Source organism: Mustela nigripes, chromosome 12 (assembly GCF_022355385.1).
Source record: "Mustela nigripes isolate SB6536 chromosome 12, MUSNIG.SB6536, whole genome shotgun sequence".
In the NCBI taxonomy this organism is placed as follows: Eukaryota; Metazoa; Chordata; class Mammalia; order Carnivora; family Mustelidae; genus Mustela; species Mustela nigripes.
This window is the reverse complement of record NC_081568.1, coordinates 30,422,129-30,447,415: the sequence shown is the minus strand read 5'-3', so window position 1 is coordinate 30,447,415 and position 25,287 is coordinate 30,422,129. Positions and strand designations below refer to the sequence as shown.

The window sequence follows — 25,287 nt, the reverse complement described above, 5'->3', positions numbered from 1 at the left end:
AGGAACTATTAGTTTTCCTTTGGTGCCACAAACCGGATTTCTTTTTCTTCCTTGACACACTGGATAGTTCTAAGAACAAATAAAGCACCACCGTCCTCCGATCTAGCCTACGTAACCCAAAGGGAAGCCTAACCTGGAAGACCAGTGGAACCCAGCCTGCCACAGCCCCTGGAGCCAGAGCTGGAAGGAGGTGCTGCAGGAAGCAAAGCCGGGTCAGGGCAGGTGCAGGACCCAGGGCGGGATGCGGAGGACGGTCTGCCCGAGCATGCGCACTCGCACGGTGCGCGCCCGTGCACGAGCGCATGCGCGTGCAGGTGGCAAAGGGATAATGCGTCAAGCCTCTCCCCACAGCTGTCCCAACCAGGTCATTCACGAGGCCACCGACTGTACATGTAAGGTCATTTCCGCCTCGCCCGGTCTCCCACGGGCTACGAGACTAGCCAGTTACCATCTTTCATTCTGCAGCTTCTGCAAAGCCCTCTGGAAAGCGGATGCCAGTCAGTTTCTCCTTTCATCACCTCTGGCCGCGCTCATGGGCTCTTCCCGGGTGACAGAGACTGACAAACTATTCTACAAGAAACGCGACCCATATTTCATCAGCTGCAAAGCACGCTGACGGCTCTCAGTGGAGGCTGCTCGTTGGTGTTGCATATACTTGGGTAAACGGGAGGGAACTCTGAATTTGAGGAAGCCCGGGGCAGCCATGTGCGGGGCTGCAGCGGGGCGGACGTTCTTCCCGCACGCGGCGGGCCCGTCCCAGGAAGCCCGCAGCCCGGCCTGAGCCCAAAAGAAAAGGACGGACAGCGTTTGGCAGCCAGACATTTTGTCTCCCTGGGCTATTTATTGCCTTTCCAACTGGCCCATTCCTGCTTAATTGCATCACTGACGCTTTACCAGAGAATCAAAATGAGACAAAACAAAACTCACCGTTTCCAGGCTCTCTGGAGACTACGAGGACCGAAGCAGGGGACGTGCCCACACTGTTACTAGCCGTGATGCGGATCTGGGATGAACACTGGTTCAGAGGTAGTTCTGTACCACTGGCCGGAGCAGGAATGGAGAGGACCTCGGAGACGGATGTTCGGTCTAGATATTCTATGACTATGTTATAGAACAGAATCTTCCCGTGGGCCTGCGGTTTTGATAGTGGCTGAAAAAAAATACGGATCACCAGATCACCGTTTCAAAATGGGCTTTCCTTTGAAGGGAATTTGCAGAATTCCTTTTTTTTTTTTTTTAACTTTTCTGTCCCTCTATTGCCACACACACACACACACACACACACACACACACACACACCAGCAAATTAAAAAACAGTTTAATTGAGAAAATAACACTCTAAACCAAGCTTAAAATCAGGCATTCCACTCTAACTGAAGTTAAGTAGAAAAGGAGACCATTTGAGCTCCTCAAGAGCACAACGTGTCCAGAGAAGAGGGACCAAGCTAGAGAGGAAGGGCTTCTCTTCAGCCTGGATAAGAAAGGAGTCAGTGAGCGCAGAGAAGGGAAGACACGAGAAGATCCCGGCAGGAAGAGCCTGGCCTCTGGCCTCCCCTCTCCCTTCAGCGGTCTTCTCCCTGCACAGTTGTGCCCTGAGCCATTCCTGGAGCACACAGCCCCCTCCAGACCATCCTCCAGGTTCAAGAGAGTTCCCTGCCCACACTGTCTCAAGCTCACTGCCAGGGCCTGCCCCTCCAGTCTGCCTTTTCTAGGGCAGACGGTGGCCCTGGTATGTACACCCCTAGCCCTGAAAATGGACTGTGAGCAGCTGTTTACCCAGGTGTGGCCAGAGCCTGGACACAGAGACTGTGCCCATGTGAGTGCCAGGCTCCCTGCAGAGAGAGCCAGCCTGGAGGTGGGAAGGAGAGCCGGGGTGGGGCATGGCTTGGGGCCAACTCTCCTAGGACTGTTGTGTTTGTTATGAAAACATGATCTGAGGGTCTGAGAGTTCTGAACACAAACCTGGACTTCCAGGTTGCCAGGCTTTAATGGGCTAGGGAGAATGTCAAAATAGATTTTACTTTTTTTTCCCAAATATATTTACATTAAAGTTTTTCAGCTTGATGCATAACTCCTGTATGTAAATATTGCATTTAATATTTATAACTTTTAAATATGGTATACGCTTCTCCACTTACACTCAGGCCTTGAGCCCTGCAAAAGTTAGAGGAGGTGGGAAGAGAAGTTTCAGAGGTTCAGGACTGGCCATCTGTGGAACGGGATGTCAAGGAGGAACAGTCCCAGCATTAGGGAAATGGGAGTAGGCGGGGACTCCTCCCCTGGGTAAGACGTTCTAGTTCTACTGGGCTCGCATTAAGATACCCCCTTCCCCCAACAAAGATGGCGCCAGTATCTGGTGTCACCCCGGAAGACAGTGACAAGCAAACCTATCTTGTGAAATCCATATGTCTTACCTTCCAGAATAGAGTCACAACACAACGTCCCTGCACTGTTTTCACATTTCTCCAGACATCAGGAGCCTCCGAGGGAGCTGAAAGGAACCAAAGGAAAGATCGTATGTCCTGTTATATGTATGTAGAACAATACAACCTGTTTCTAGTTCAGTCAGAAGAAGTGAGGACAACCTGCCTACCTGAGGCTTCCTTCTCACTTTCTTCATTCTCTGTGACTTCTACCCACTTGTCCACAGCCAACTGTTTACACCTCACTAAGTGCACACAGCACAGTAGGTGCTTCACAAAAGGTCTGCTGCATCAAACTGAAAGCTCTTACGAACACCAAGCCTGAGTTTCTGGAAGTCACCAGAAAATTTTGGAATCATTCATCAGTTAGACCAATTGTAGGAGGTTAGTTAGGTAAATTTCTCATTTGCTGAATTTCTAAGAGCAGCAGACCATTGCTACTTCCTTGCTTCATCTGTGAAGGTTGCAATGGAGGTGCACTAATGGGGAGCCCTAGGAGTTGGTGGTTCTCTGACGTGTGTTCATGATTTCACAGTGGCTGTTCCTCTCACTGGTCCTCTCGCCTGGCCTTGGCACCCCTCCTTGATCCCCACACTCCCTCCTCCCCACGCTTCTTTCCCCGCCAGCTCCCAGCCTGCCTGGGGAAGCTGCCTGCCAGTTGGACACTCAGGGCACCCACTCACTCCCTTACTCTACTGTTCCAGAAAAGTCTGTATTTATCACCAGCAAATTGTAGGACAAATGATTTGTGATTTGATTCTAAACATCTCAACGCAAGAGGAATTGTTTTGGAGTATAACACAAAGACTTAGCTGTTTTATAAAAATTTAGTTTACGGTGCCTAATAATTGAAACTTAAATAAGTCCCTTTTTAGTTACTGACACTTTCTCAACTTAAAGATGACTGTGTATTTTTAAAAATGTATTAAGGCAGATTTTATTTTATTTTTATTTCTTTAAAAGATTTTATTTATTCATCTGAGAGAGAGAGAGAGAGGACAAGCAGGGGGAAAGGCAGAGGAAGAGGGAGAAGCAGACTCCTCGCTGAGCTGGGAGCCCGACATGGGGCTGGATCCCAGGACCTGAAGACCATGACCTGAGTCAAAGGCAGACACTTAACCATCTGAGCCACCCAGGCGCCCTGAAGCAGATTTCAATTTGCTAAATAATCCACTGGAGAAGCCAATACGCAAGAAAAAACTTACTAAAATACTCAGAAAGGACACAGGACTCTAAGCTCAATGCAAAATCTTCAGCAGGCTGGTAAGTCAGTCTTTGTGAGAACAGTGCCCTTAGCAGAGCTGTCTGCACTCTGTGTTTGGGTCAATATAGTTTCTGCTGTATTTCTCCTGGTGCCACTTCCATCTGCTCACTATGATTACGCTACAGCTTGACCTTTCCAGCATCAAGCAAAGTGTTGTCAGAGGTTAAAAAAATGTAGATATAGATACATATACACACAGATTCACTACCAGTAGCTTCATTTCATTCTCTTGTTATCAAAAGCAAAATTGATTATTTTCAGATTTTTTTGCACTAAAGAAATACAATTTACTAAAAACTCTACCCTTTTGCCACTATCCTTTTATACTCAATTTTGGTTATAATGTTGGAATAAATTTGGAAGGAAAAAAAAACCAAAGCAGAGCACTATCATTAAAGTAAAAATTCTTTAATCAAACACAACTGAAGGGGGATACCACATTACTGTCAGGAATAGGGCTTTTCTACAGCAGGGATTCTTGAGGAGTCTATGCCTCTAGAAAAAAATTACTGGAGGCCCCCAGGAGGGTGGGAGAGCGGGCTGGGAGGGGGAAGTGGCGGGAGGTGGGGCAGGAACACCAGACAAGGAGAGGAAGGCTGCGGAGGAGAACCAGTGACCACCGCACGTGTAGGCTCGGAAGAGCTGTCCTCGTCAGCCCTCAGCTCCAGTCACTACTTTAAAATGGTCCCCTTGTGGTGAAACAGAAAGAGCCCCTCTAGCCTGCACACACACACACACACACACACACACACATGCCTACACACACACATACACACACACATGCCTACACACACACACACACACACACACACACACGCCTACACACACACAGAGGAAGAGAAGTTGGAATCAAATAAATACATATATTCCTTCCTTTGGCAGTAAAAGGGCCAGACTTGAATCGACGAGATCCGGAGGCTGTAATAACTGCATCAGGAGACTGAACACACAGAATCGGGTTCTAGGTGAGAGTAGAGCTCAGAGGGCCGGGGTCTAGGTCACAGTCAACAGCTCTGTCACTCCCTGGTGAGGCCAATTAAATCACTGCTCCTCTGTGCGCCTCGGGGCCCTCACCTACACAGCGAGAATGGTTACCCATCGTGTCTCCTGCCTGGTGTGAGGCGTAAGAGAAAAACCCAGCAAGTGCTAGAGCTCTGTGGGGCACTCCGTAAGGGCCAGCTGCCCTAACTGTCATGATGTTACATCTCTGCCCCTTAGTAACTCCACAAACCAGGAATCTACAGGCAGAACTTGCCTCCTCTGTCTGCTGGGCAACAACGATGATTTGTCGTTTTGAGTGGGAAGGAGATGAAAGCTGGGCCGGGCCAGCTCATCTCTGGAGGCCCTACTGGAAGGCACCACAAGCCATAGTTATTTGTCAGAAAGACTCGTGGTTCAGTCAGGGTGAGGAAAGTCCCACCGCAAGAATGATGGAGAAAACTCACAGCTCGCTGTTGCTGAACGAATGATGTGTCACTAAAAATTCAGTTTGCAAGTATCATCACATTTCCACACACAGCCTGAAGTTGTTTGGTATGAGAACAAAGCTTTCCTTGGCATGGACAATACTGTTTGTCCCTAGCCCTTAATTTGAAAAGTCTACACTGATTTACATAGCTCCAGATCCAATGAGGACCCAGCAATACTAGCTTAGAAACCATTTCGTGGGCACCTGGGTGGCTCAATGGGTTAAGCCTCTGCCTTAGACCCAGGTCATGATCTCAGGGTCCTGGGATCGAGTCCCACATCAGGCTCTCTGCTCAGCAGGGAGCCTGCTTCCTTCTCTCTCTCTGCCTGCCTCTCTGCTTATTTGTGACCTCTGTCTGTCAAATAAATAAATAAAATCTTTAAAAAAAAAAAAAAAGAAAAGAAACCATTTCGCAAAATCCAATGGGGACCCAGCAATACTAGCTTAGAAACCATTTCGCAAAATCAAAGACGAGAGAGAAAACGTATAAAAGAAAGAACACTGACTGACGCATGTTTGAGGTGGACAGCTTCCCACTCACATGCTGTTAAGCATTTAATCCGGTTCTTTTTAAAAAGAGTATTCAGCCTCTGTTGTAATATGTTCCCCTCGGGTCTGGATACAGTCAAAAGCTCTCAGGGAAACCCTAACCCACCTCCCATGGGTCAGCTGAGATCCTTGAGTGACACTGTAGGGAGCTGAACATACCAGCTTCAGCTGTGGTGAAGTTCTGATGCGTCCACTCACTCCATTTCCAGAAGTGGTCGCCGTTAGCACAGCGCACCTGGGCCAGGTACTCCGTGTCTGGCTCCAGGCCACTGAAGAGGCGCGCACCATCCACCTTGACGGAAATGTTGTGCTGTTTCAAAGAAAGGGAGGGAGGGAAGAAGGAAGGATAAGAAGAAATGAAATTAAAAGAAAAAAGGAAACAAGAAGAAAGAAGCAGAAGAAGGAACAGAGGAGACAGGTGTAGTGGTGAGCATACTTCATTGCAAAGTCAAATCATAGCATGGTTCAATCAGATTTGGGGTAAGACTTCTTCTTGTTGGGAAAAGAAAATCTCTAAAGCCCTCTGCCCAACTCTAAAGTTTGTGATTAATTCCATGAACTTTTTAATTAAACAGATTAACCTTATCATCTGAACCTGCACAAAAATAAGATTTTATCTATTTATTTTTAAAGATTTTATTTATTTAGTTGACAGAGAAAGAGAGATCATAAGCAGGCAGAGAAGCAGGCAGAGAGAGAGGGGGAAGCAGGCTCTCTGTGGAGCAGAGAGCATGATGCGGGGCTCAATCCCAAGATCCTGAGACCATGACCTGGGTCTAAGGCAGAGGCTTAACCCACTGAGCCACCCACGTGCCCCAAGATTTTATTTTTAATTAATTTATTTATTAGTTTCAGAGGTAGAATTTAATGCTTCATCAGTTGCATATAACACCCAGTGCTCATTATATCAAATGTCCTTCTTAATGCTCATCATCCAATTATCCCTCTCCCACCCACCTCCCCCAGAAATAAGATTCTAAAGAGGCTTTATTCATAAGTCTCTCTGTTCAGAACATAAAGGGATTTTTGAAAATAGGAAATTAAGCAGCATTCTTACTTGTGTCACTTTTCCTTCACCGTAGAGTTCAACTTGGCACAACAGTGTATAATACTTCCCAATGGAGTGTACTTTCCACGTCATGGTAGCACTTGTGGCACTTACATTTTTAAATAATACACTGAAGGGAGCCATTGGGTGCACTGCCAAAAAAAAAAAAAAAAAGGAAACAAAGTAAAAAAAAATTCAAGCATAAATCCAAAAAGGCTTTTTGGTAAATAGCAGTTCATGTCTACATTTATTTATTCACTGGTATTTTTTTGTTGTTTTCTTTTGAAAAAATAGCAAACAAAACCAGACTTACAGCCAAGATGGAGTAAGCCAACTACAGCCTTCCTCTCTCATCGATTATATTAGAAATTCTGAACAAAACATAAGAAGAAACTACCAGGATTCCTGAAATTAAACAAAAGCAGGCAGACTGTGAAAGAGGATCAAAACGTGGAGAAGTGGCTCATGGGGAGAATATAACAGAACCCAGAGTCTAAACAAAATAACATCAACAATGTCAAAGGTAAAATCCATACATATTCTACATACATAAAACCCAGAATATGTCACCAATTTCTAAAGGAAAAGATAATCAACAGATGCCAAGCTTAAGATGGCCCACATGGCTACAATTATTACAGACTTTAAGAGAGACCCATGTCATAACAGTAAACAAGTTTGAAATGAATAGAGGAAAATGCTTCTTAGCAGAAAAATATAAACTATTTTTTAAAAAAATCAAATGGGAGTTTAGAACTAAAAAATACAATACATGATATGAAAAATGGACTGGATAAGGTTCAGGTTTTAAAAAGACAAAGTAAGTACCTCCCATCCTGTCTCTCTTCCTGAATCCAGTCAATACAGTGCATGGAGCATTCTCAAATATTCTATTTAAGAACTCTCAAAGGTAGACAGCAACAGGCAGATTGGAGAAGACCAGAATGTGAAATATCGCTGTGCCGGTAGTGGGGGGTAAAGGAAGACATGCGTTGTAAAGCTTCTATATTTTACGTAAAGTGGAAAATATTAACTCCAAGAAAACTGTGAAATATTAGTAACATAATCTCCAGAGGGAAAAAACAGGAATACAAAGAGATATAGGAGAAAGTCAGTAGACAAATTGAAGTGGAATACTAAAAAAAATATTCAAATAATCCCAAAGGGGGCAGGCTGGGCAGAGTGGAGGAACACAAAAACAGAGGGAACAAATATAAAATAAATAATAAAATGGCAGATTGAGTCCAACCATATTAATAATTATGTCAAATATAAATGTTCCAAACACACCGATAAAAAGACAAATTGTCAGATGGGAGAGAAACTGAAACCAGTCATGGACCTGCCTTCAAAGTGCAACAGGGAAGCAAACATGAATCACTAACCGCAAAACCAAATGTGACATTGAAAGTGGGGTGACCACAGTGAAAGTGTAAAAGGCCTTTTGACTTAAAAGATGGAGTTCTAGAAGCCCCTATCCTGAGCCTTCGTCTTTATCTCATTATCCACAGGCTCAGCTGTTTAGGCCCAAACTCTAAGACTCATCTTAAATTCCTCTTCCCCTTGTAACCTGCATGCCTTCCCTAAGTAAGTCCTACCAGCTCCAAAGTGAATTCAGAATATGACCACATCCCACCAACTTCATCATGCCACCTGGTGCAAAGTCTCTGCCTGACGACTGCAACAGCCTCCCATCCAGCTCCTTCTCTCCACCCTCGCCTCTGACAGCCCCACCTGTGCGAGCTTTTCCTACAGCTTAAGTCACACACTCCGATCTCCTCTCTCTCATAGTATGGGCACAAGAGCATTCTTTCTGTCTCTCAAACAACCCAGAGCTTGTTCTCATCCTATGACCTTCTCAAATCCTATTCTTTTTGCTTCCAATGCTCTTCCCCTAGATGTTTTCTGTTTCTGTCTCATTCTTTGGCAGCCTCATCCTAACTGAAAAGGCATCAGGCATTCTCTACCGCATGACCCGAGTTGACCTTCTCCACAGTGTGGAGCGATACTCGAAATACTGTATGTGTCCACTCCCCACTCTCATCCCTCATCCCCTCCCCCAACACACCTACACCCAAGCTCACATGGGGCAGTCACCCTGTTTTGTTCACTGCCAAGTTCCCAGTGCCAGCTATACTAGAGGCACTCTGTCATTGTCTGACTGACTGGCGATTAAGCTAAAATCTAGAAGATACGGAGGAATTAAGAAAGTAAAAAGCAAGGGATGAGCAATCTAGAAAAAAGGAACATGTGTGAAGATTCTGCATTTCATAAGAGAGAAAACATGTGGTCAAAACATAGGAAGAGATTTTCAACCTTCAGGATCTGTATTCAAAACCATGACAGACACCAGCCAGGAAGCTGACACAATGGAAAGGGCAACCCCCCCAGCATGGAGAGGCTGTATGAGTTCAAGGGCCGGGGTAGGACCAGGGCAGCCCCTTTGGAAAACCACTTGGCTTTGTGTCTGAAGTTGCTCATTCACATGCTCTATGTCCTCACCGATTCCACTTTGGGGTATACACTCAAGAAAACAAAAGGAGGGAGCACCTGGGTGGCTTAGTGGGTTAAAGCCTCTGCCTTCGGCTCAGGTCATGATCTCAGGGTCCTGGGATCGAGCCCTGCATCAGGCTCTCTGCTTATCGGGGAGCCTGCTTCCTCCTCTCTATCTGCCCATCTCTCTGCCTACTTGTGATCTCTGTCTGTCAAATAAATAAAAAACAATTTAAAGAAAACAGACACAAAGCCAAGTGGTTTTCCAAAGGGGCTGCCCTGGTCCTACCCCGGGCCTTGAACTCATACAAAACAAAAGGAGGCCGGTCCTACATCCATAATGCTCATAGTAGCACCATCCTCGAGAACAAAAATCTTGATACAACCTGAAAAACCATTAGAGGCCATGCCTGACCAAAATACCATAGATTTATGCAATGAAATACTTCACGGTAATGAAAACCAACGGACTATAACAACACTCAATAATATGGGTCAATATCTGTAATTTACTATCACACAAACAGTACTTACCAAATTATCACATGTGGCTTGATGTCTCTTATAAACATTAAAAACCAATCAAAATAAAAACAGTATTTTTAGGATGACATTAGAAATGAGAATACATACACCTATACATATATACACACATTCGAGATTTTTTTTAATTTTTTTTTAAAGATTTTTATTTATTTATTTATTTGACAGACAGAGATCACAAGTAGGCAGAGAGGCAGGCAGAGAGAGGAAGGGAAGCAGGCTCCCTGCTGAACAGAGAGCCCTATGCGGGGCTCAATCCCAGGACCCTGGGATCATGACCTGAGCCGAAGGCAGAGGCATTAACCCACTGAGCCACCCAGGCACCCCAGCACATTTGAGATTTAAATCTGTATTTATCTTGGTGGAAGGAGCCGGGTGGGGGGCTGTGGGATGGGAGAGGCTGTGAGTTCCAGTCAGAGTTCTAGTCTGAAGGTGAGTAGTAAGCAGGCAGGTGCCTATTACATTATCAAAACAAATAACCAGGGACTGTGGGCCATGCATGCTTCCATGAAGAGAAGTGTGGTTTCAACGAGTTATAAATGAAAACTTTTTTAAAAAGACTTATTTATTTGAGACAGGTGGGGAGAGAGAGAGAGAGAGAGAGCACATGAGTGCATGAGAGGGAGAGCCTGATGTGGGGCTCAATCCTGGGACCCCAGGATCATAACCTGAGCTGAAGGCAGACACTTAACTGACTGAGCCACCCAGGTGCCCCTAAATTAAAAGTTTCACTTAGGATGTGAATTAGGCAAAAATATACAACATTTCCTTGATCACAGAGTGTGTCACACAATGAGTTCGTAACCACAGCGGATTGTGATACTGGTCTCACCTCGATGAGTCAGGTTAAAAAGAAGGTGAACACTTCTCTTTCGTAAGTAGTTTTCAGCCATGAGTGTGAAGTTATACATGTCTTGCGACTCTGGAGCTACTTGCCAAAGACACCAGCTTTTGTGTTTACAAAGGGTCTTTTTCCCGGAAAATCTTAAAAAAAAAAAAAAACACACACACACACACAAAACGACAATTTCAGGATTTATACTTTTGTCAACACAGAGATATATCCCTACACTCAGGGCACACTCAGTAGCCTTCAAATTATGTTCCACATGACGGTGTCGATCCCCTGCCATTAACAAATGTCAAAAGTGAAAACGTTTCAACAAATTCGACTTCTGTGGTGAAATGTGTAATGACCATGTAATGACCGCCTCCCTCCACCAACATAGGGGATGAGACGACTCCTTAATGTATTTTAAATATTCTTTTATTTTTTTTAAAGATTTTATTTATTTGACAGACAGAGATCACAAGTAGGCAGAGAGGCAGGCAGAGAGAGAGAGAGAGGAGGAAGCAGGCTTCCTGCAGAGCTGGGTGCCCGGCGTGGGGCTCGATCGATCCCAGGACCCTGGGATCATGACCTGAGGCGAAGGCAGAGGCTTTAGCCCACTGAACCACCCAGGCACCCCTATTTTAAATATTCTTAAAAAGTTAGAAATTAGGTAGACCCAGAACACCAGATGGAACTATGTTCACATCAAGATTCACCACTAACAGGTTTTCTTATCATTTCTATGTGACAGTTTCCTTTCTCGAAACTCAGGTGGAAAGTATCACACACCACTGAAGGACTTCTTCCTCACTCTGGCAGGATGCTTGTAAACTATCTGTTCGCATTTTCCTCAATATCGGAATGTGGCTCTTGTTTCTGTCACAAGCACCTTAAACAAGGAAGACCCTGTCAAGAACGCCATGGGAGCTAACTTACGATTCAAATAACGTGTAGCTCTGGGAAAGCTGTTTGAGTAAGCCGGTGTCACTCCCCGGATCCCAAGTACAGTTCAATGTCATGAAGTCCTGGGTTTCACAAGAAAAGTCCTTGGGCTCCTGGAGGACTTCTGTCCATACAAAGGAAAAAACAGATGAAAGGCCTAGTTAAATCCCTTTAATGAAAGACAAGGAAAACATAGAGCTCCTTTTGGGTTTCAGGCCACAGAATCACTCTGAATGATAAAAGCATCACACTCCACCCGTACCTCTAGAAAGTCACAGTTTAGATGCTCATCTGGGCCCCTTCTCCCTTCCCTTGGTCTTCTCTGAGGCATCACCGGGGACCAGTGGTGGGAGCTGTGCCGGGTCTGCAGTGTGTCCCGGGAGTCATACCCCCAGGGCCTGCTAGGAGGCACTCAACACCTACCACTGACTGACAGACAGCTGGAGTGAGAGGAAGAATGAATGAATGAATGAATGAATGAATGAAGTCAGTGTTGCCTCCCCTGGAAGCTGGGGCTCGCAGACAGCCTCGGGGATGTTAGGCTTGAGATGCCAGCAAGTCCGATCTGGGGGACTGCTAAGCTGGGCAGCAGGGCGCTGAGAGTTCCAAGGTCAAGTGCAGTACCTCCGAGTCGTCCCCTCCTTCCCTGCACCCCCCACTCGGCATGCCTGCAGCTCTCAGAAGCCTGGCCCTGGGAGACAGTGGACGTGGGTGCCCGGGAGCCTGGAGCACGCCTCGGGCCTGAGAAGCAGGAGAAAGCAGGCTCAGATGTTGCCCCCCCGCCAGTGCAGGGAAGGGAGGTCTCCTGACCACATGCAGGAGGCCCCCGGGCACGTGCACCAGACCTCCGTGAAAAGCGCAGTGCTCCCCCTTCCCTGCTGCCAGCCACGGAGGCACCTGACGTTTTCCACACCCACTTCAGAGCGGGTTCCTCTGGATTCCTTGGCTACAGTGTTGGGGCCAGGCCTGTTTGTGTTCATTCACCATCAAACGGCCAGTCCTGGTCTCACTTCACAGAGAAGGAAACTGGCTCAGAGAGGTGGGGAAACTTGGCCAAGGTGGCACGCCCAGGCACAGGAAGATGATTCGAACCCAGGTCTTCTGGGTGCAACACTGGCTGCTTCCCTGGAGTCGGTGCCCTGCCCTCTCTCCCACTCCACCCCCTCGGCCCCCCACCATGTTGCAGTCCTGCCGCATGGCTGAGGCAGGCAGGGCCCTTCCCAGTGGTCCAGGAAATGGGCCGAACTTTCTCCCCTTTAATAATCTTGGTCTCTAGGAATAAAACGGTCAATAAGGCCAAGATAACAATAGGAAACCCTTCAAGATCTTTTTCAGAATCTCTTCTAGAAGACTGGGGAGACAAAAGAAGATCCAGACCACGGGTGGAAATGTTTACTTGCCCTCTGGGACAGGAAATTCCATCTATTCTAGGAAACAGGAGAGAAGAGCGCAGAGCATGTGCACACTTACTTGACACAAAGAGAACGGTGCCCTTTATCCCGTCTCCTTGGCCCGGCTTACAATAGATATTTGTCCCGGTTTCCCTAATGAAAGCAACATGATTCAAGTTGAACACGGACACATTTGGATCGAGCTGTTCTCCCTGCATCCGTACGCCTTCCAAATAACAGGATATGTTATTCTGATGGCTTTTGGAAACGTAACAAATGGTGACATTGGAGCCTTCTTCCACGAGCTTATCTTTAGGGAAAATGAACAGCGGGTCCTGTCCAAGAGAATTCTGTACTGCAAGAGAAAAAAAAGGCCAATCAGTTAGAACATCACTCAAGTTTCAAATCAGCCCCTCTGGTTTGAAACAAACAATGACAGCTTTAGCCTCTTCTACCTGTTGGGGAAAAGCCGAGCCTAAACCTCTGGGCAAACCTAGAAAAGTTCAGGGCTGCGCAAACACTCCTTCTTCCAAGGGTTCCTACTGTTAGGCAAAATGTTGCTGACATTCCTACTGCAAAGACAGTGCATCCCTCGGCCCTGGGATCAGGTGTCCCTGCCAGCTTTGCTTGTGACAGCCTCTATGGGCCACAGCCCCGAGAGAGGTTCTGCATTAGGTAGGACGTACAATATCTCTTACCACCAGCACAGGTAGGATCCACGGAGCCCAAGTTCACTCACCCAGCAGGTGGCAAGGCCACATTCACATCTGCCAGGCCTGCCCATCTCCATAGCCACGTGTGTCCCCCATCCCCCCTTTTTATGGTTTTATCTACTTGTTTTAGAGAAATTAAGCAAGAAAAAGAACATGAGCAGGAGGGACAAAAGGAGAGGGAGAGAGATAATCCCAAGCAGACTCTATGCTGAGTGCAGAGCCCTACACAACCCTGAGATCATGAGATCATGTTCTGAGATCATGATCTGAGCTGAAATCAAGCTTCGGATGCTCAACTGACTGAGCCAGCCAGGCACCTCCACGTGTCCCTCTTAATCTCTACGCTGTACTACTGACCACATCTCTGCCCACCTTCTCGGAAATGCCAAATAGCTCCTTTTCCACCGTCTTTCCTCCTGTACGACCATCAGTGTATAAAAATCCCCAGGTGTCTCCCATTTCAAGCCAACTCGCTGCCCTCCCTCTGCCTCCTTCCCGCCCCTTCAGCCCCGCTCCCCCCAGTCGCAACCCCCGAAGGGGCTGCCTGCTCTGACTGCTTTGGCTCCCTGCCTCCTACTCAGTCAGCCCACCATAGCCAGGGAAACCGCCACCACGGACCTCACCCTGCCGTGTGGCCTGTGCAGGGGAGCTTTTTTAAAGGTTCCAGGCAAGTCTCATGGGCAACACGGCTGAGAACCAATGTTTGGGGGCTAGAATACACAGTCAGGTTTTTCATTCATCCTTGACTTAGACCAGAAGTTACAGCTTTGAGAAATCTAGCCTATTTTATCAAAGCTGTTTATAATGTTGTCCTGTCTCTTACTATCTTTTCAGTCTGTTTTTTTTTTCTGTGTGTCCCTCTGTCAGCAGTAGGATGTAATGTGAACGGTGGGGGTGGGGGTGCTCTGGAGCTAGGCTGGTCCGGGCTGGAACTCCAACTCTACCACTTACAGGCTCGATGAACTCGCATGGGTTCTTTAAGCTAATTGTGATCAGTTTCCTCATCTGTGAAGTGGGGATAAGAACAATTCCAAAGGGCTGATTTGAGGGCTAAATTAATATGGAGAGTGCTTAGAACATGACTAAAATGAAGATTTAATTCTATTAGCAGTACTAAACTAATAACAAGGCTACTCATGGGTTAATGTTTGCTATCAGTTTGACTTTAAAAGATGTGTATAAACACAACAAAGGAATGGTTCTATGGGCAGGAATTCCAGATTATCTGGCAAATGGTGTACATTAAGAGAGCCAAATGGCCTTGCTTTAGAACCAGCTTATAGTTTAAATGAAGCATAATAAGCTGTGGTAAAATCCATTCTAGATTTTAATGATAACAAAATGAAATTATCAAAATTAGGAGATACATACAACATATTTCTCCATAATCTCATTACTCAAATGAAGACTTGATTTCATTGTTTCCATATTTCACTGCTTCTCTCTACCTTAGGGGTTGGCAGGCTCGGGCCCATGGACCAATTCTAGTTTGCCATCTGTTTTTGTAAATAAAGTTTTATTAGAACACAACAATTCTCATTTGTTTACATATTGCTTAAGATGGCTTTCCCATTATAATTACACGTCTCAGAGTCATGGCTAAGACTAACAGGGTCTGTACAGCCTAAAATATAGTTCCTATCTTGCCCTTTACACAAAAGCTTCCTAACCTCTGCTCTAGGTGCAGACACATTTTGTCTTCTTCTAATAAAAGCATATGTACAATTTATGTCCTGCTTTGTTCTCTTAGTAGTTGTAATAAACACGGGTTCCATGTTTGGAAAATAAATATGAAATTGTCTGAACTTGCATAATTATCTCTGAGAATAAATTGTGAGGCAAAACCGTAGACGTCTATCTCCTGGTGGCACGGTTCACACCCGGACTTCTTCATTCCAAGGGAAGACAAAGAAAAATAATGTCGGTTTCTACTCGGTCTCCTCAAAAGACTTCTACTATTTGGCTATCGATCCCTAAGTAATATTAAATATTCGAGCTTTTAATTCTTTTACCACCTCCATTCTTACCATCTGCTTCCTCCCATGAACTCCAGCTGCTCCAGACCCTTGGCCCAGGGGTCTTGGCAGCATCTACTGCACTCCTCATTCTTATAAAATGTTTCGCGCATTCCAAGGGGAGCTTGGATTCCCAGCTCCAGTGCAGAACCTGGTTCCACTTCACAGTGGTGGTGTAGTTCTCCTAGAAAGAAAGGGAAAAATTTGGAAATGTGGATCCATGCTGTCCTGGAAAATGGCCTGATTAGAGTTACCCCCAAGCACTCAGCCAAGAGCCCACTGCAGCTCCCAGATACACGCAAGAGTGGTCCATCCCTAAGCATCCCACTCCCCCACTCCAGCGTCACAGCAGAACCTTCCACAGCCTCCTGCCTTTTGAGAGCTCATCTCCCACCCGCCGATGGCTCTCTGATTCTAGGGGACTTGTGGGGAACAAGTTAAAGAAAGCTGAACATACTCAAGTCTTGGGGGGAGAGGTCAGAGTTAGAAGGTAGGCAAGGGACTCGTCACACAGAGGCTGCTAAGAAAACTTTTGCAAACTAAGAACTAATTCAGTCATTCTTTTTTTTTTTTTTTAAAGATTTTATTTTATTTATTTGACAGACAGAGATCACAAGTAGGCAGAGAGGCAGAGAGAGAGGAAGAAGCAGGCTCCCTGCTGAGCAGAGAGCCCGATGTGGGACTTGATCCCAGGACCCTGAGATCATTACCTGAGCCGAAGGCAGCGGCTTAACCCACTGAGCCACCCAGGCGCCCACTAATTCAGTCATTCTTTAAAAATAAGCAAGACCAAGGAGTATTTTCTTAATAATTTTTTTTAGCCACAGCCAGATCAAGTTGGCCAAATCTTTGTAGAGAGGGCAGGCCCTCATGGTACCCAGGAGTACCGAGGGCTCTCCGAAGCCAGTAGGAGGCTCTCCGTGAGGCCTTTGGGCTTTGTTTGTCTGTTTTCTGCTTGGTTTCATTTGGTCTACTTGTCTTTGCAGATATGGTGGCCAAGGGGACACGTCCTCTGAGCTCCGCCTGTTAGAATCTTCAGTCCCCAGGGAGGTCAAGCACACAAGATGTCTTACACTGTGCTCTTGGGAAGCTTGTTCAAGTTGAACTGCAACTGCTCTTCCCACACAGCCTTTTTTTTTTTTTTTTAAAGATTTATTTATTTACTTTAGAGACAGAGTGCGTGAGTGGGGGAGGGGCAGGCGAAGAAAGAGAATCTTGAGCAGACTCTGTGCTCAGTGCGGAGCCCGGTGTGGGGCTTGATCTCATGACCTGAGATCATGACCCAAGCCTAAATCAAGAATCAGATGCTTAACCACCTGAGCCACCCAGGCGCCCCTCCATACAGCCTTTCATCTTGATCTTTCTAAAATTCTGGTGTCTTCTTTCTCTCATTCAATGGGCTTCGATGGTTCCTTTATACCTTACCCTCTCAGCCATCTACATGCTGATTCCAACCTGCCTCTCCCTCACAAGGACCTCCTCTCTGGACACAGTGGTCTACCTTGCACTTGGGGAATAGCTTTGTACTTTTACACCTCAGTGTCTGCTCACCCAGTGTCCCTGGTTTAGGGTCCCCATGCCCCTTCTGCATTAGGAATGAGTCCAGGCTATACCCACCCCTACCCCCCCAGAAGTCCTCCTGCATACTGGGTATAGTCATTGGCATTTCATCTGTGGTTGGGTTGTGTCCCTGGCTGGAGCATGGCCCCAAGAGAACGGACACAGGGCTTTGTTCTTCTTCCCATTCTGCAAGGCTCCGGGCACTCAGGCTCCCCGGTGGGCCCCTCCAGGACACTTGCTTTCTGTCCCCACTGCTGGATGATGGGAACATCAAATGCTTGCACTTCCTGGGGAAAACTGAGCCTGCAGCCCCATTTCTAAAGGCCAATCTAAAACCCTATAGTCATGAGGATGGGGGTGACGTGCGTGTCACACACAGCCAGTGCTGACAGACTCTGAGGCCTTCCCTCCACTTTCTCCTTCCCCCCTTCCGGGCCACAGCGGAGCCTGGGCCGAAGCCAGCGCAGCCTTGGGGTGAGAGCACCTCGGCCCACCTCACAGTGCACAGCCCTTGCCCTCCATGTGGGACTCCAAGTTACAAAATATTTCTCTTTTGATTTATTGTGTTGCTTTACTCCCAAACTACAAAATACACGTTTTAAATACAAGATTTGAGGTCCCGATCTACACAACTTTTCCTATTTAATACAAACAATCTTGAGTCCATTTTGATTAAATCTTGTTTAAGAGCAAATACCAAAAAACCAACCAACACACCAACCCAGAAACTGCATCAGTAATGGCGACCTTGCTGTCCACAAGCCAACAGTTTGGGCTTTTCCTCCTGCATCTCTTGGGAATTGAGCCACTTTTGTCATCCCGGAGTGTCACCAGTCACTCCAGGCACCTCTCTGCTGGGCCCATCGCACAGCCCCCTTCATACGGGTAATGCTTTGCCTTCTCCCACTGCCCCACCTGGTCTCCGCTGTGAGCCAGAGCAGACTTTTCAAACACTTCCAGCCAGATCCTGTCATTCCTCTTCTTTTTGTGGCTCTCAGGATAAAACAGGAAAACTGAGCATGACCTCCAGCGTCCTGTGTGGTCCACCTGGGGCCACGCCTGCCCCTCTGTGCTCCAAGCTTTCAGGCCTGGGAGCTCACAGCCCTCCCCTCAGCGCCTCAGCTCACACCTGTGGGCGCTTCCCAGAATATTCTTCTCCACCCTCCCTTCTAAATTAGCTTCTAATCCTCTTCCTTATTTTGGCTCAGAAAGTCCTTCTTTCAAGTTGCTGGAGAAGGTCAGGCCTTGTCGGAACCCCACAGCACCTTGTCAGCCGCCAGCACGGCACATCCCACATTTGGGACACTCTGGTCTGTGTGTTTTTTCTCCTCATTCCCGCTCAGCCCTGACAGACCTACGCCTTGAATCATGGCTGGACCCCGGCTCCCAGTCTCCCAACTGTGCGCTCAGTGACTGCATCATTAACAGGCGGTGTGGACTCTGTTTTCCTCAGAGGCTATTGTGCAGATTCTGTCTAACCACACACTTGTGCTTTGCGCTGCTCATAGCCTTGTCATGGAGGAGATAAAACTTTCCTTGAATGCACCAATTCAGTGATTTTTTTTTTTTTAAATGTGATGAATTGTGCTGGGGCTGTTTTCATTCACTGAAGTGGCAAGTTTCATTTGGCAGACACCAGTAAGTCGCAAGAAGTTGGCACATTCATCTCTCCAGGAGTCCAAGTGAGGTCACAGACTCGAGCGCAGATCCCTGGCAGACTCCGCTCCTGGCCCCCTTCCGGGCCTGCGCTAGGACTCCACGCCGCCGTCCCTGGCCACTGACCTGACCAGAAGGCCAGCAGCCGGGCAGGCCGAGGGCAGAAGCGGGTCCAGGCGAGACCTGTGGTGCGGGCAGGTGGCTGGCTGCCAGCAAGTCTCTGCGTGGCCCTCACAATCCGGGAGGCAGCCCAGGGTCCCCGGCCCGGCTGCAAGCACTTGGGACCAGGACGGTCCTCCTTGGCTTGGTTAGGCACATGACCACCAGAGGCAGGAATCCTGAAAGCTGTCCTTCCTCCGCATGCAGGAAAGCGAGCTGCCAGCCTTGCCTTACGGGGAGCCACCTGATGAAAAGGGAGACTGCACTCTCTTCAGAAGCAGTCCCCTCGGCTGGCTTCCTTCCCCTCAGCTGCAGGGGGATCTCATGTCTCTCCTTGACTTTAGGTCTGGAAGGGTCAGACAAAGGCTTCTTGTGGTATTGTCTGTTCTGGGAGGCCTGGCCGCTGATTCCCCAGGGCGTGCCTGTGGCCTCACCCCTGTCTGGGCATGTGACTGAAGGAGGATATTGTCCTGGCTCGGGGAGCTGCCCGGCACAACACACCACTCTCCTCTCCCCTGTCAGGCTAAGCTGGGTGATAATGGGGTCCAGATATTGGACGAGGCAGAGCTCTAGTCGCGAAGATCTCGAGCCTTAGTAGTTTACAGAAGCAGGTTTGACAAGCTGCTCTCCCCAGAAAAAAGAGCTCTTAGACCAATCAAAGGTGAAAACAGAAATGAACAAGTGCCTGTTAGAAAAATAAAAAATGGGATCCACTTGGTCTATGGTTAGCGTTACTTCTTCTCATGGTGTTAAGCACTAGTTTTCCAGGAATTCTTCCAGCATTTCTCTCAAACTTCCTTTTCTTAGACAACTAGCCTCAATATGACCTTTGGGCGATATTTTCCTGGGTCTAAATCGACAACCAATGAGTGCAACCATCAAAAATACAAAAATATGGGGGCGCCTGGGTGGTTCAGTTGGTTAAGCGTCTGACTCTTGATTTCGGCTCAGGTTGAGATCTCAGGGTCATGAGATCGAGCCCCACATCAGGCTCCACACTGGGCATGTAGCCTGCTTGGGATTCTCTTGCTCCCTTCGTCCCTCCCCTGCTCACTTGCATGCACTCTCTTTGTCACTCTCCTCTCTTAAAAAAAAAAAATACATACATACATATATAAATGAAAGTACAAAAACGATTAGTATGAGCTCCAGTGGGCAGATATGCTGATGGTAGAAAGTGAGCAGTTGTAACACGCAATGCTTTTGCTTAAAATTGGAACACTAGGGATGCCTAGGTGGCTCAGTCAGTTGGGGGGCTGCCTTCGGCTCGGGTCATGATCCCGGTGCCCTGGGATCGAGTCCCACATCGGGTTCCTTGCTCAGCAGGGAGCCTGCTTCTCCCTCTGCCTCTGCCTGCCACTCTGCCTACCTGTGCGTGCGCGCTCTCTCTCTGACAAATAAATAAAAATAAAATCTTAAAAAAAAAAAAATGGGAACACTAAACAACTCTCACTGCGGGAAATGACTCTTGGCGGCATGGAATGGCAGACTGCTATCAACCTGGGTTGAGAAAGTCCAAGTTATACTTAAGGCCTCTCACCCAGATCTCAAATGCATGAACATGGAAAGTAACCGGAGGCTTCAAAACGAGTAGCATTTCCACTTTCCTAAAGGAACTAACCATTCCGAATCCCTGCACCCACGCTTCCAATGCCTGAGAGAAGAGTAGCCCTTGGCTGAGCAAATGGAGATCCCCAGCCGTGGGGAAACATCCCTGTGTTTCCCTTCATGCCAGGCAAATATTCTGTTCCCCTTCAAGGAGACAACATTCCGTTGTGTTGTCCTTCAGCATCCTCTGATAATGACTGAGCACGCTGTGTGGGTAGATCATTAAGGGTCCGCAGACCATAAAATGGAAACTTAATGCACGAGATGGAGAAGCGTCAGCTAAATGGGCCAACCATGATCTGAACCAAGACAAGTGACAAATCCCAAATAATTCAAAGGCAAAAATGATTGTGAAATGAAGGATTTTCATAACTTAATTTGCTGTAGAAAAAGCCAGAAGTGAGGTAACAAAGGACATCTTAAGTTACTCTCCAACATGGTGGGTCCAGGAAGAACCTCTTTGCTGGAGAGAACATATAGTGCTTGGACTCATCCTTCCTTGTATGAGCACAGTATGAGCGAAGCAACAGACAGGAAGCCACACTAGCAAGAAGAATGCTGCCAAATAAGTACATCTAATTGAGGAAAATGTCTGGTGGACAGGAAAGAAAGAGGGAAGAGAAAAAAGAAGGTTGGTGTTCATGGATTTTTGGAATTAGGACTCAAGGATGGACCCACGAGCCTGCTTAGGAGATAGAGCAGAAATGAGGAAATGATTTGCTTCCATAACATATAGCATCCAGCCTACTGAACCAAAGCTGTCATGTTATTTGGTTCCATACCCTCTTAACTAAAAACACAGAAATGTAATTGTTTTGGAAAACCATGTTGAGTCGCTAAAATGTTTCTATATTGGGATTTTTGTGGATGTTATAAGAAAAAGATCTTGGTGTCAGAAAAGGATTAAAATGTTGAGCCAAAAAAAAAAAAATGTACTTACCACCCAGATGACATTAGATGTTTTAATTCTACTGATTTCTATCTGAAAAACCATTCTGAATTCCTGATGATGAGCAAGGTTGTGGACAGTCCATTGTAAATGCAAACATTGACATGTAGTATTGACGGAAACTTTCAGGGATTCAGGGGCCCATGGCAAAGGTTCAGACAAGCCTGAAAGGTCAAAAATAAGATATGAAATAACACTTAATAGGAACACAATTGAAGAGTCACAGATAATAAACTGGTCAGTATCACCACCGTCTAGTTTTGGAAAATAATACTCACAGGTGCCTCTTAGAATTAGCCATCTTGAAAGTCCGCAAGGGAATTAGGAAATCATTTGGTAGATAAAGAAATTAAAGCCTAGATAAATGAAAGGCTATATAAAGAGGAATATTGGCTATAAATTTCATATTCCTGGAAATCAAAAATGAGTTTTCTGTTTGAAAATCTGTATTTCATAGTTTATTAAATAATTCTGAAGTGGGAGCATACCCTATCTCTAGACATGATTGCTTAGATCTCAATGCACTACACTTAAAACACTGCTGGAAAGAATTTACTGAACTCTGTGGATAAGACCAGCAAGGCACTTGCGTGAAATGAAATAATTGTGATGATGTTCTTAGCTCAAGGAAGGACCCCAGTTGGAGAGACACAGGCGCTCAGAACAGGTAAATCCATAGAGGAGTAGAGAAGACTGGTGATCGCTGGGGGCTGAGGACGGGAGCAGTTGAGATTAAGTGCTTCATGATTACAGGGTCTCCTTTTGGGGTGATAAAAATGTTTTGGAACTACACGGAAGTGCTGGTTGCATATTTTTGAATGTACCAAATGTCACTGATTTGCTCATTTTAACCACAAAACGGTTAATTTTAAGTTATGTGAATTTCCCTTCAATAAAATTTTTTTTTACATATACATGATCATGATAAAAACGTTCAAATGATACAGAGATTGAGACCCTATCGTCCTACCAACTTCACTCTATGGCCATGTTTAAATCAGATGCTTTTCTCGACCTTTCCCATACACTTAAAAACACACTAGACTGTGCATTCCATTTTATATTTTTTAAAGTGCTTGGGTTATTTTTCAGAAAGCTATAAAGAGAAGTAAAGCTATAATGCTACTACTCATTATTTCTGGATGGTGAAGCAGAGTGATTTTACTTTTTTATGCTTTTTTTGTATTTTGTAAATGTTCTTTAGAAGCATGCGTTACTTTCGGACCCCATAATACGCTAGATTTTACAAGAACTAGTCTTCTAAGACACCTAGTTCACTCCACTGTGATGATACTTCAGGATGCAGAATTTAGTCCTCTGGGTCCATCTGCACCAAAAGGCTAGGCACCAGTCATTTTTCCAGTTTTATTTCCCACTGCAACTTAATGAATTGGCATTTTGAGTCTTTTTTTTTTTTTTTTTTTTTTTTTGGCATTCTGATTCTCAATGAACTTTGGCAGAGTGAGTCATTTATCAGACCCCATTCATACAAAGTTAAATGAAGTCAGCTGGAATTTCTGAACCCTCGAAGCCCAAAACATGATGGCCACTTTCTATTATTATTTGGTTAGAGATTTTTTTTTCTCCTTTGTGAATAAAATTTCTCTACTCTTTAGTTAAAGGCAATAGCCATTATTTATCCTCTCCTTATACCAATCAGTTGGGGGAGTCTTCCAAGCCTAAGATTAAGCTAAGTAAAAGGAGGTTTAGGGGGACAAAAGAGCAGATCCCTTAGGGAATAGGAGAAAATATTTTTAACAATTAATAATAACCACTAGCACAGAGAAGGCTGGATCTGCAAAATCATCCCAGCTCCCCTGGCCCTCATTCCATTTTGTCTGTGTAGTAATTTGTTGCTGTCAGTCTCACACTCTAGATGCAAACTTCCTGGAAGGCAGGGTCCGAGGTAGAGACATCTTTGAATGGGCTCTTGTCCCCAGCACTCGGCACAACCTCTTTCCCACAGCGATGTTGACCTCAAATCACAGGGACTCAGGATCTCCACAAGTTCTCAAGAGCACAACAAGCAACAGCTTGTCTCTCCTCGTCCGTGGCATTCTCTTCTCCCCAGGGCTGCTTTTCTAAGCCCTTGTTTGAGCACTGATCACAGTGTGTCTCCCGGTGTCTCCCCAAGGACTGTGAACTCGACAAGGGCAGGACTAAGTCTTACTCAGCTCCGTGAAACCAAGTCCAATCACACACCTGTCACAGTGTGGACACCCAGAGACTCCTTGCTAAAGGATGAGTCAACAAAGAGTAAATCAACTTTACATCTGGTAAAGTAAAATTTAAAGTTGATTTACAGTAAATCAACTTTACTTCTGGAGGGTTGAGAAAGCTACTGTGTGATGCTTTAGGTAAAAGAGGAACTCTATTGACGTGAGCGATCCGTGAGTGCTGAGTAACTCAAGGAGTTGGGAGAGACATCAGTCAGAAATAATTCGGGTCAAAAGCAATTGAGGACTTCCTTGGGAAACAGTGGGAGACGTCAAGGTAAAGTTAGAGAGATTAAGCAACTGTGCAGACTCTTAAATCCAAACCCATTATTTTCCAATGAGGAAACCGAGTTTTAAAAAAAGGGAAGTGACCTCCCAAGAGCACCCAACTAGACCCGAACCCAGGGTTCTTGGCCCTCACCCAGCTTTCTTTTTATAGTGAGAAGTGGGTGATCAGACAGCCCCGGGTTTAATCACAGACTCTTCTTATACTTCTCTCATCTAGGCTCTTTGTCTGGCCCCGACACTACTTAAGAAAATAAACCACGGTTCATGTATAACTTGGGACATCACACAGCCATTTAATAGAATGTTATTGCTAAAAGAACATTTGAGATCAAAGCTAAAAAGCTTCATTGTATGTTGTATTGTTTTAAAAAGCATATACTGAAGTACACATACTAAAATATACATATTTTACTTGCATATACTTTTATATTTTACTTATATTTACATATTATAGTGTAATTTCCCAGTATATATATTTACACTAGATACAACATATATACTTTATATAGAGTTTTAAAAGTCCATACGTGGTATAAATATTCCCAGTATGTATAGTGTAATTTCACTTCTACCAAAAAAAAAAAAAAAAAAATCTATGTTTTTACATCTCTGTCTTGGTCTATATGGTACTTACATGAGAGAATGGAAGAAAATAAACCAAATGCTATAGTCACGATCTCTGACGGAAGCAGACACGAGCCCAGCAACAAGTGGAAGTGAGTCTGGGTTCTGTCTCATGGGTCGGGAGAAGCTAGGACTTCAGAACCCAAGTCTCAGCCCTGAGCCTGGCTGGGCCATCGCGTGGGAGGCCCATTATTAGCGGGTACCTGGCAGAGGCGGCAAAAACTGAGACGAGAAACCCAAGTGGTGTGAGGACAAGGACAAAGACAGGATTAGGTGGCAAGGCAGGCATGCGTAGCTGAGAAAGCAAAAACAAAGACTGGTGAAGAGAGAAATGGGTAGTGAATGTCTGTTGTAAATGAAAGAAGCAGAAAAGGTCCATTCTTCCCTGCAATTTCTTCTGAGAACAGTGTCTTGCACGTAGAAGGTACCTACTCAGTCGTCATTGGATCAGATAATGAGACTTCACTAGGGAAGGGAACTGGGCCAAAAATTTGGGATTAAATGCATTGGATTTTCTGTAGAGCCTGGAGCCGGGGGCATGGGTCT

The 25,287-nt window shown here is 45.8% G+C and overlaps 1 protein-coding gene across 5 annotated transcripts in view; it reads right to left on the bottom strand.

Annotated features, from left to right (window-relative positions):
• The window catches only part of OSMR (oncostatin M receptor), a 54,970-nt gene that overhangs the window by 14,825 nt on the left and 14,858 nt on the right, over positions 1-25,287 (bottom strand). For all 5 annotated transcript variants that reach the window (XM_059417029.1, XM_059417031.1, XM_059417026.1 and 2 more), the window contains 9 exons: positions 21,605-21,777; positions 15,694-15,865; positions 13,033-13,308; positions 11,557-11,686; positions 10,621-10,772; positions 6,762-6,904; positions 5,864-6,014; positions 2,415-2,491; positions 928-1,150 (listed from right to left, as the gene is read on the bottom strand). In XM_059417029.1, coding sequence (XP_059273012.1) covers positions 928-1,150; positions 2,415-2,491; positions 5,864-6,014; positions 6,762-6,904; positions 10,621-10,772; positions 11,557-11,686; positions 13,033-13,308; positions 15,694-15,865; positions 21,605-21,777 — 1,497 coding nt within the window. The remainder of the gene's footprint in view (positions 1-927; positions 1,151-2,414; positions 2,492-5,863; positions 6,015-6,761; positions 6,905-10,620; positions 10,773-11,556; positions 11,687-13,032; positions 13,309-15,693; positions 15,866-21,604; positions 21,778-25,287) is intronic.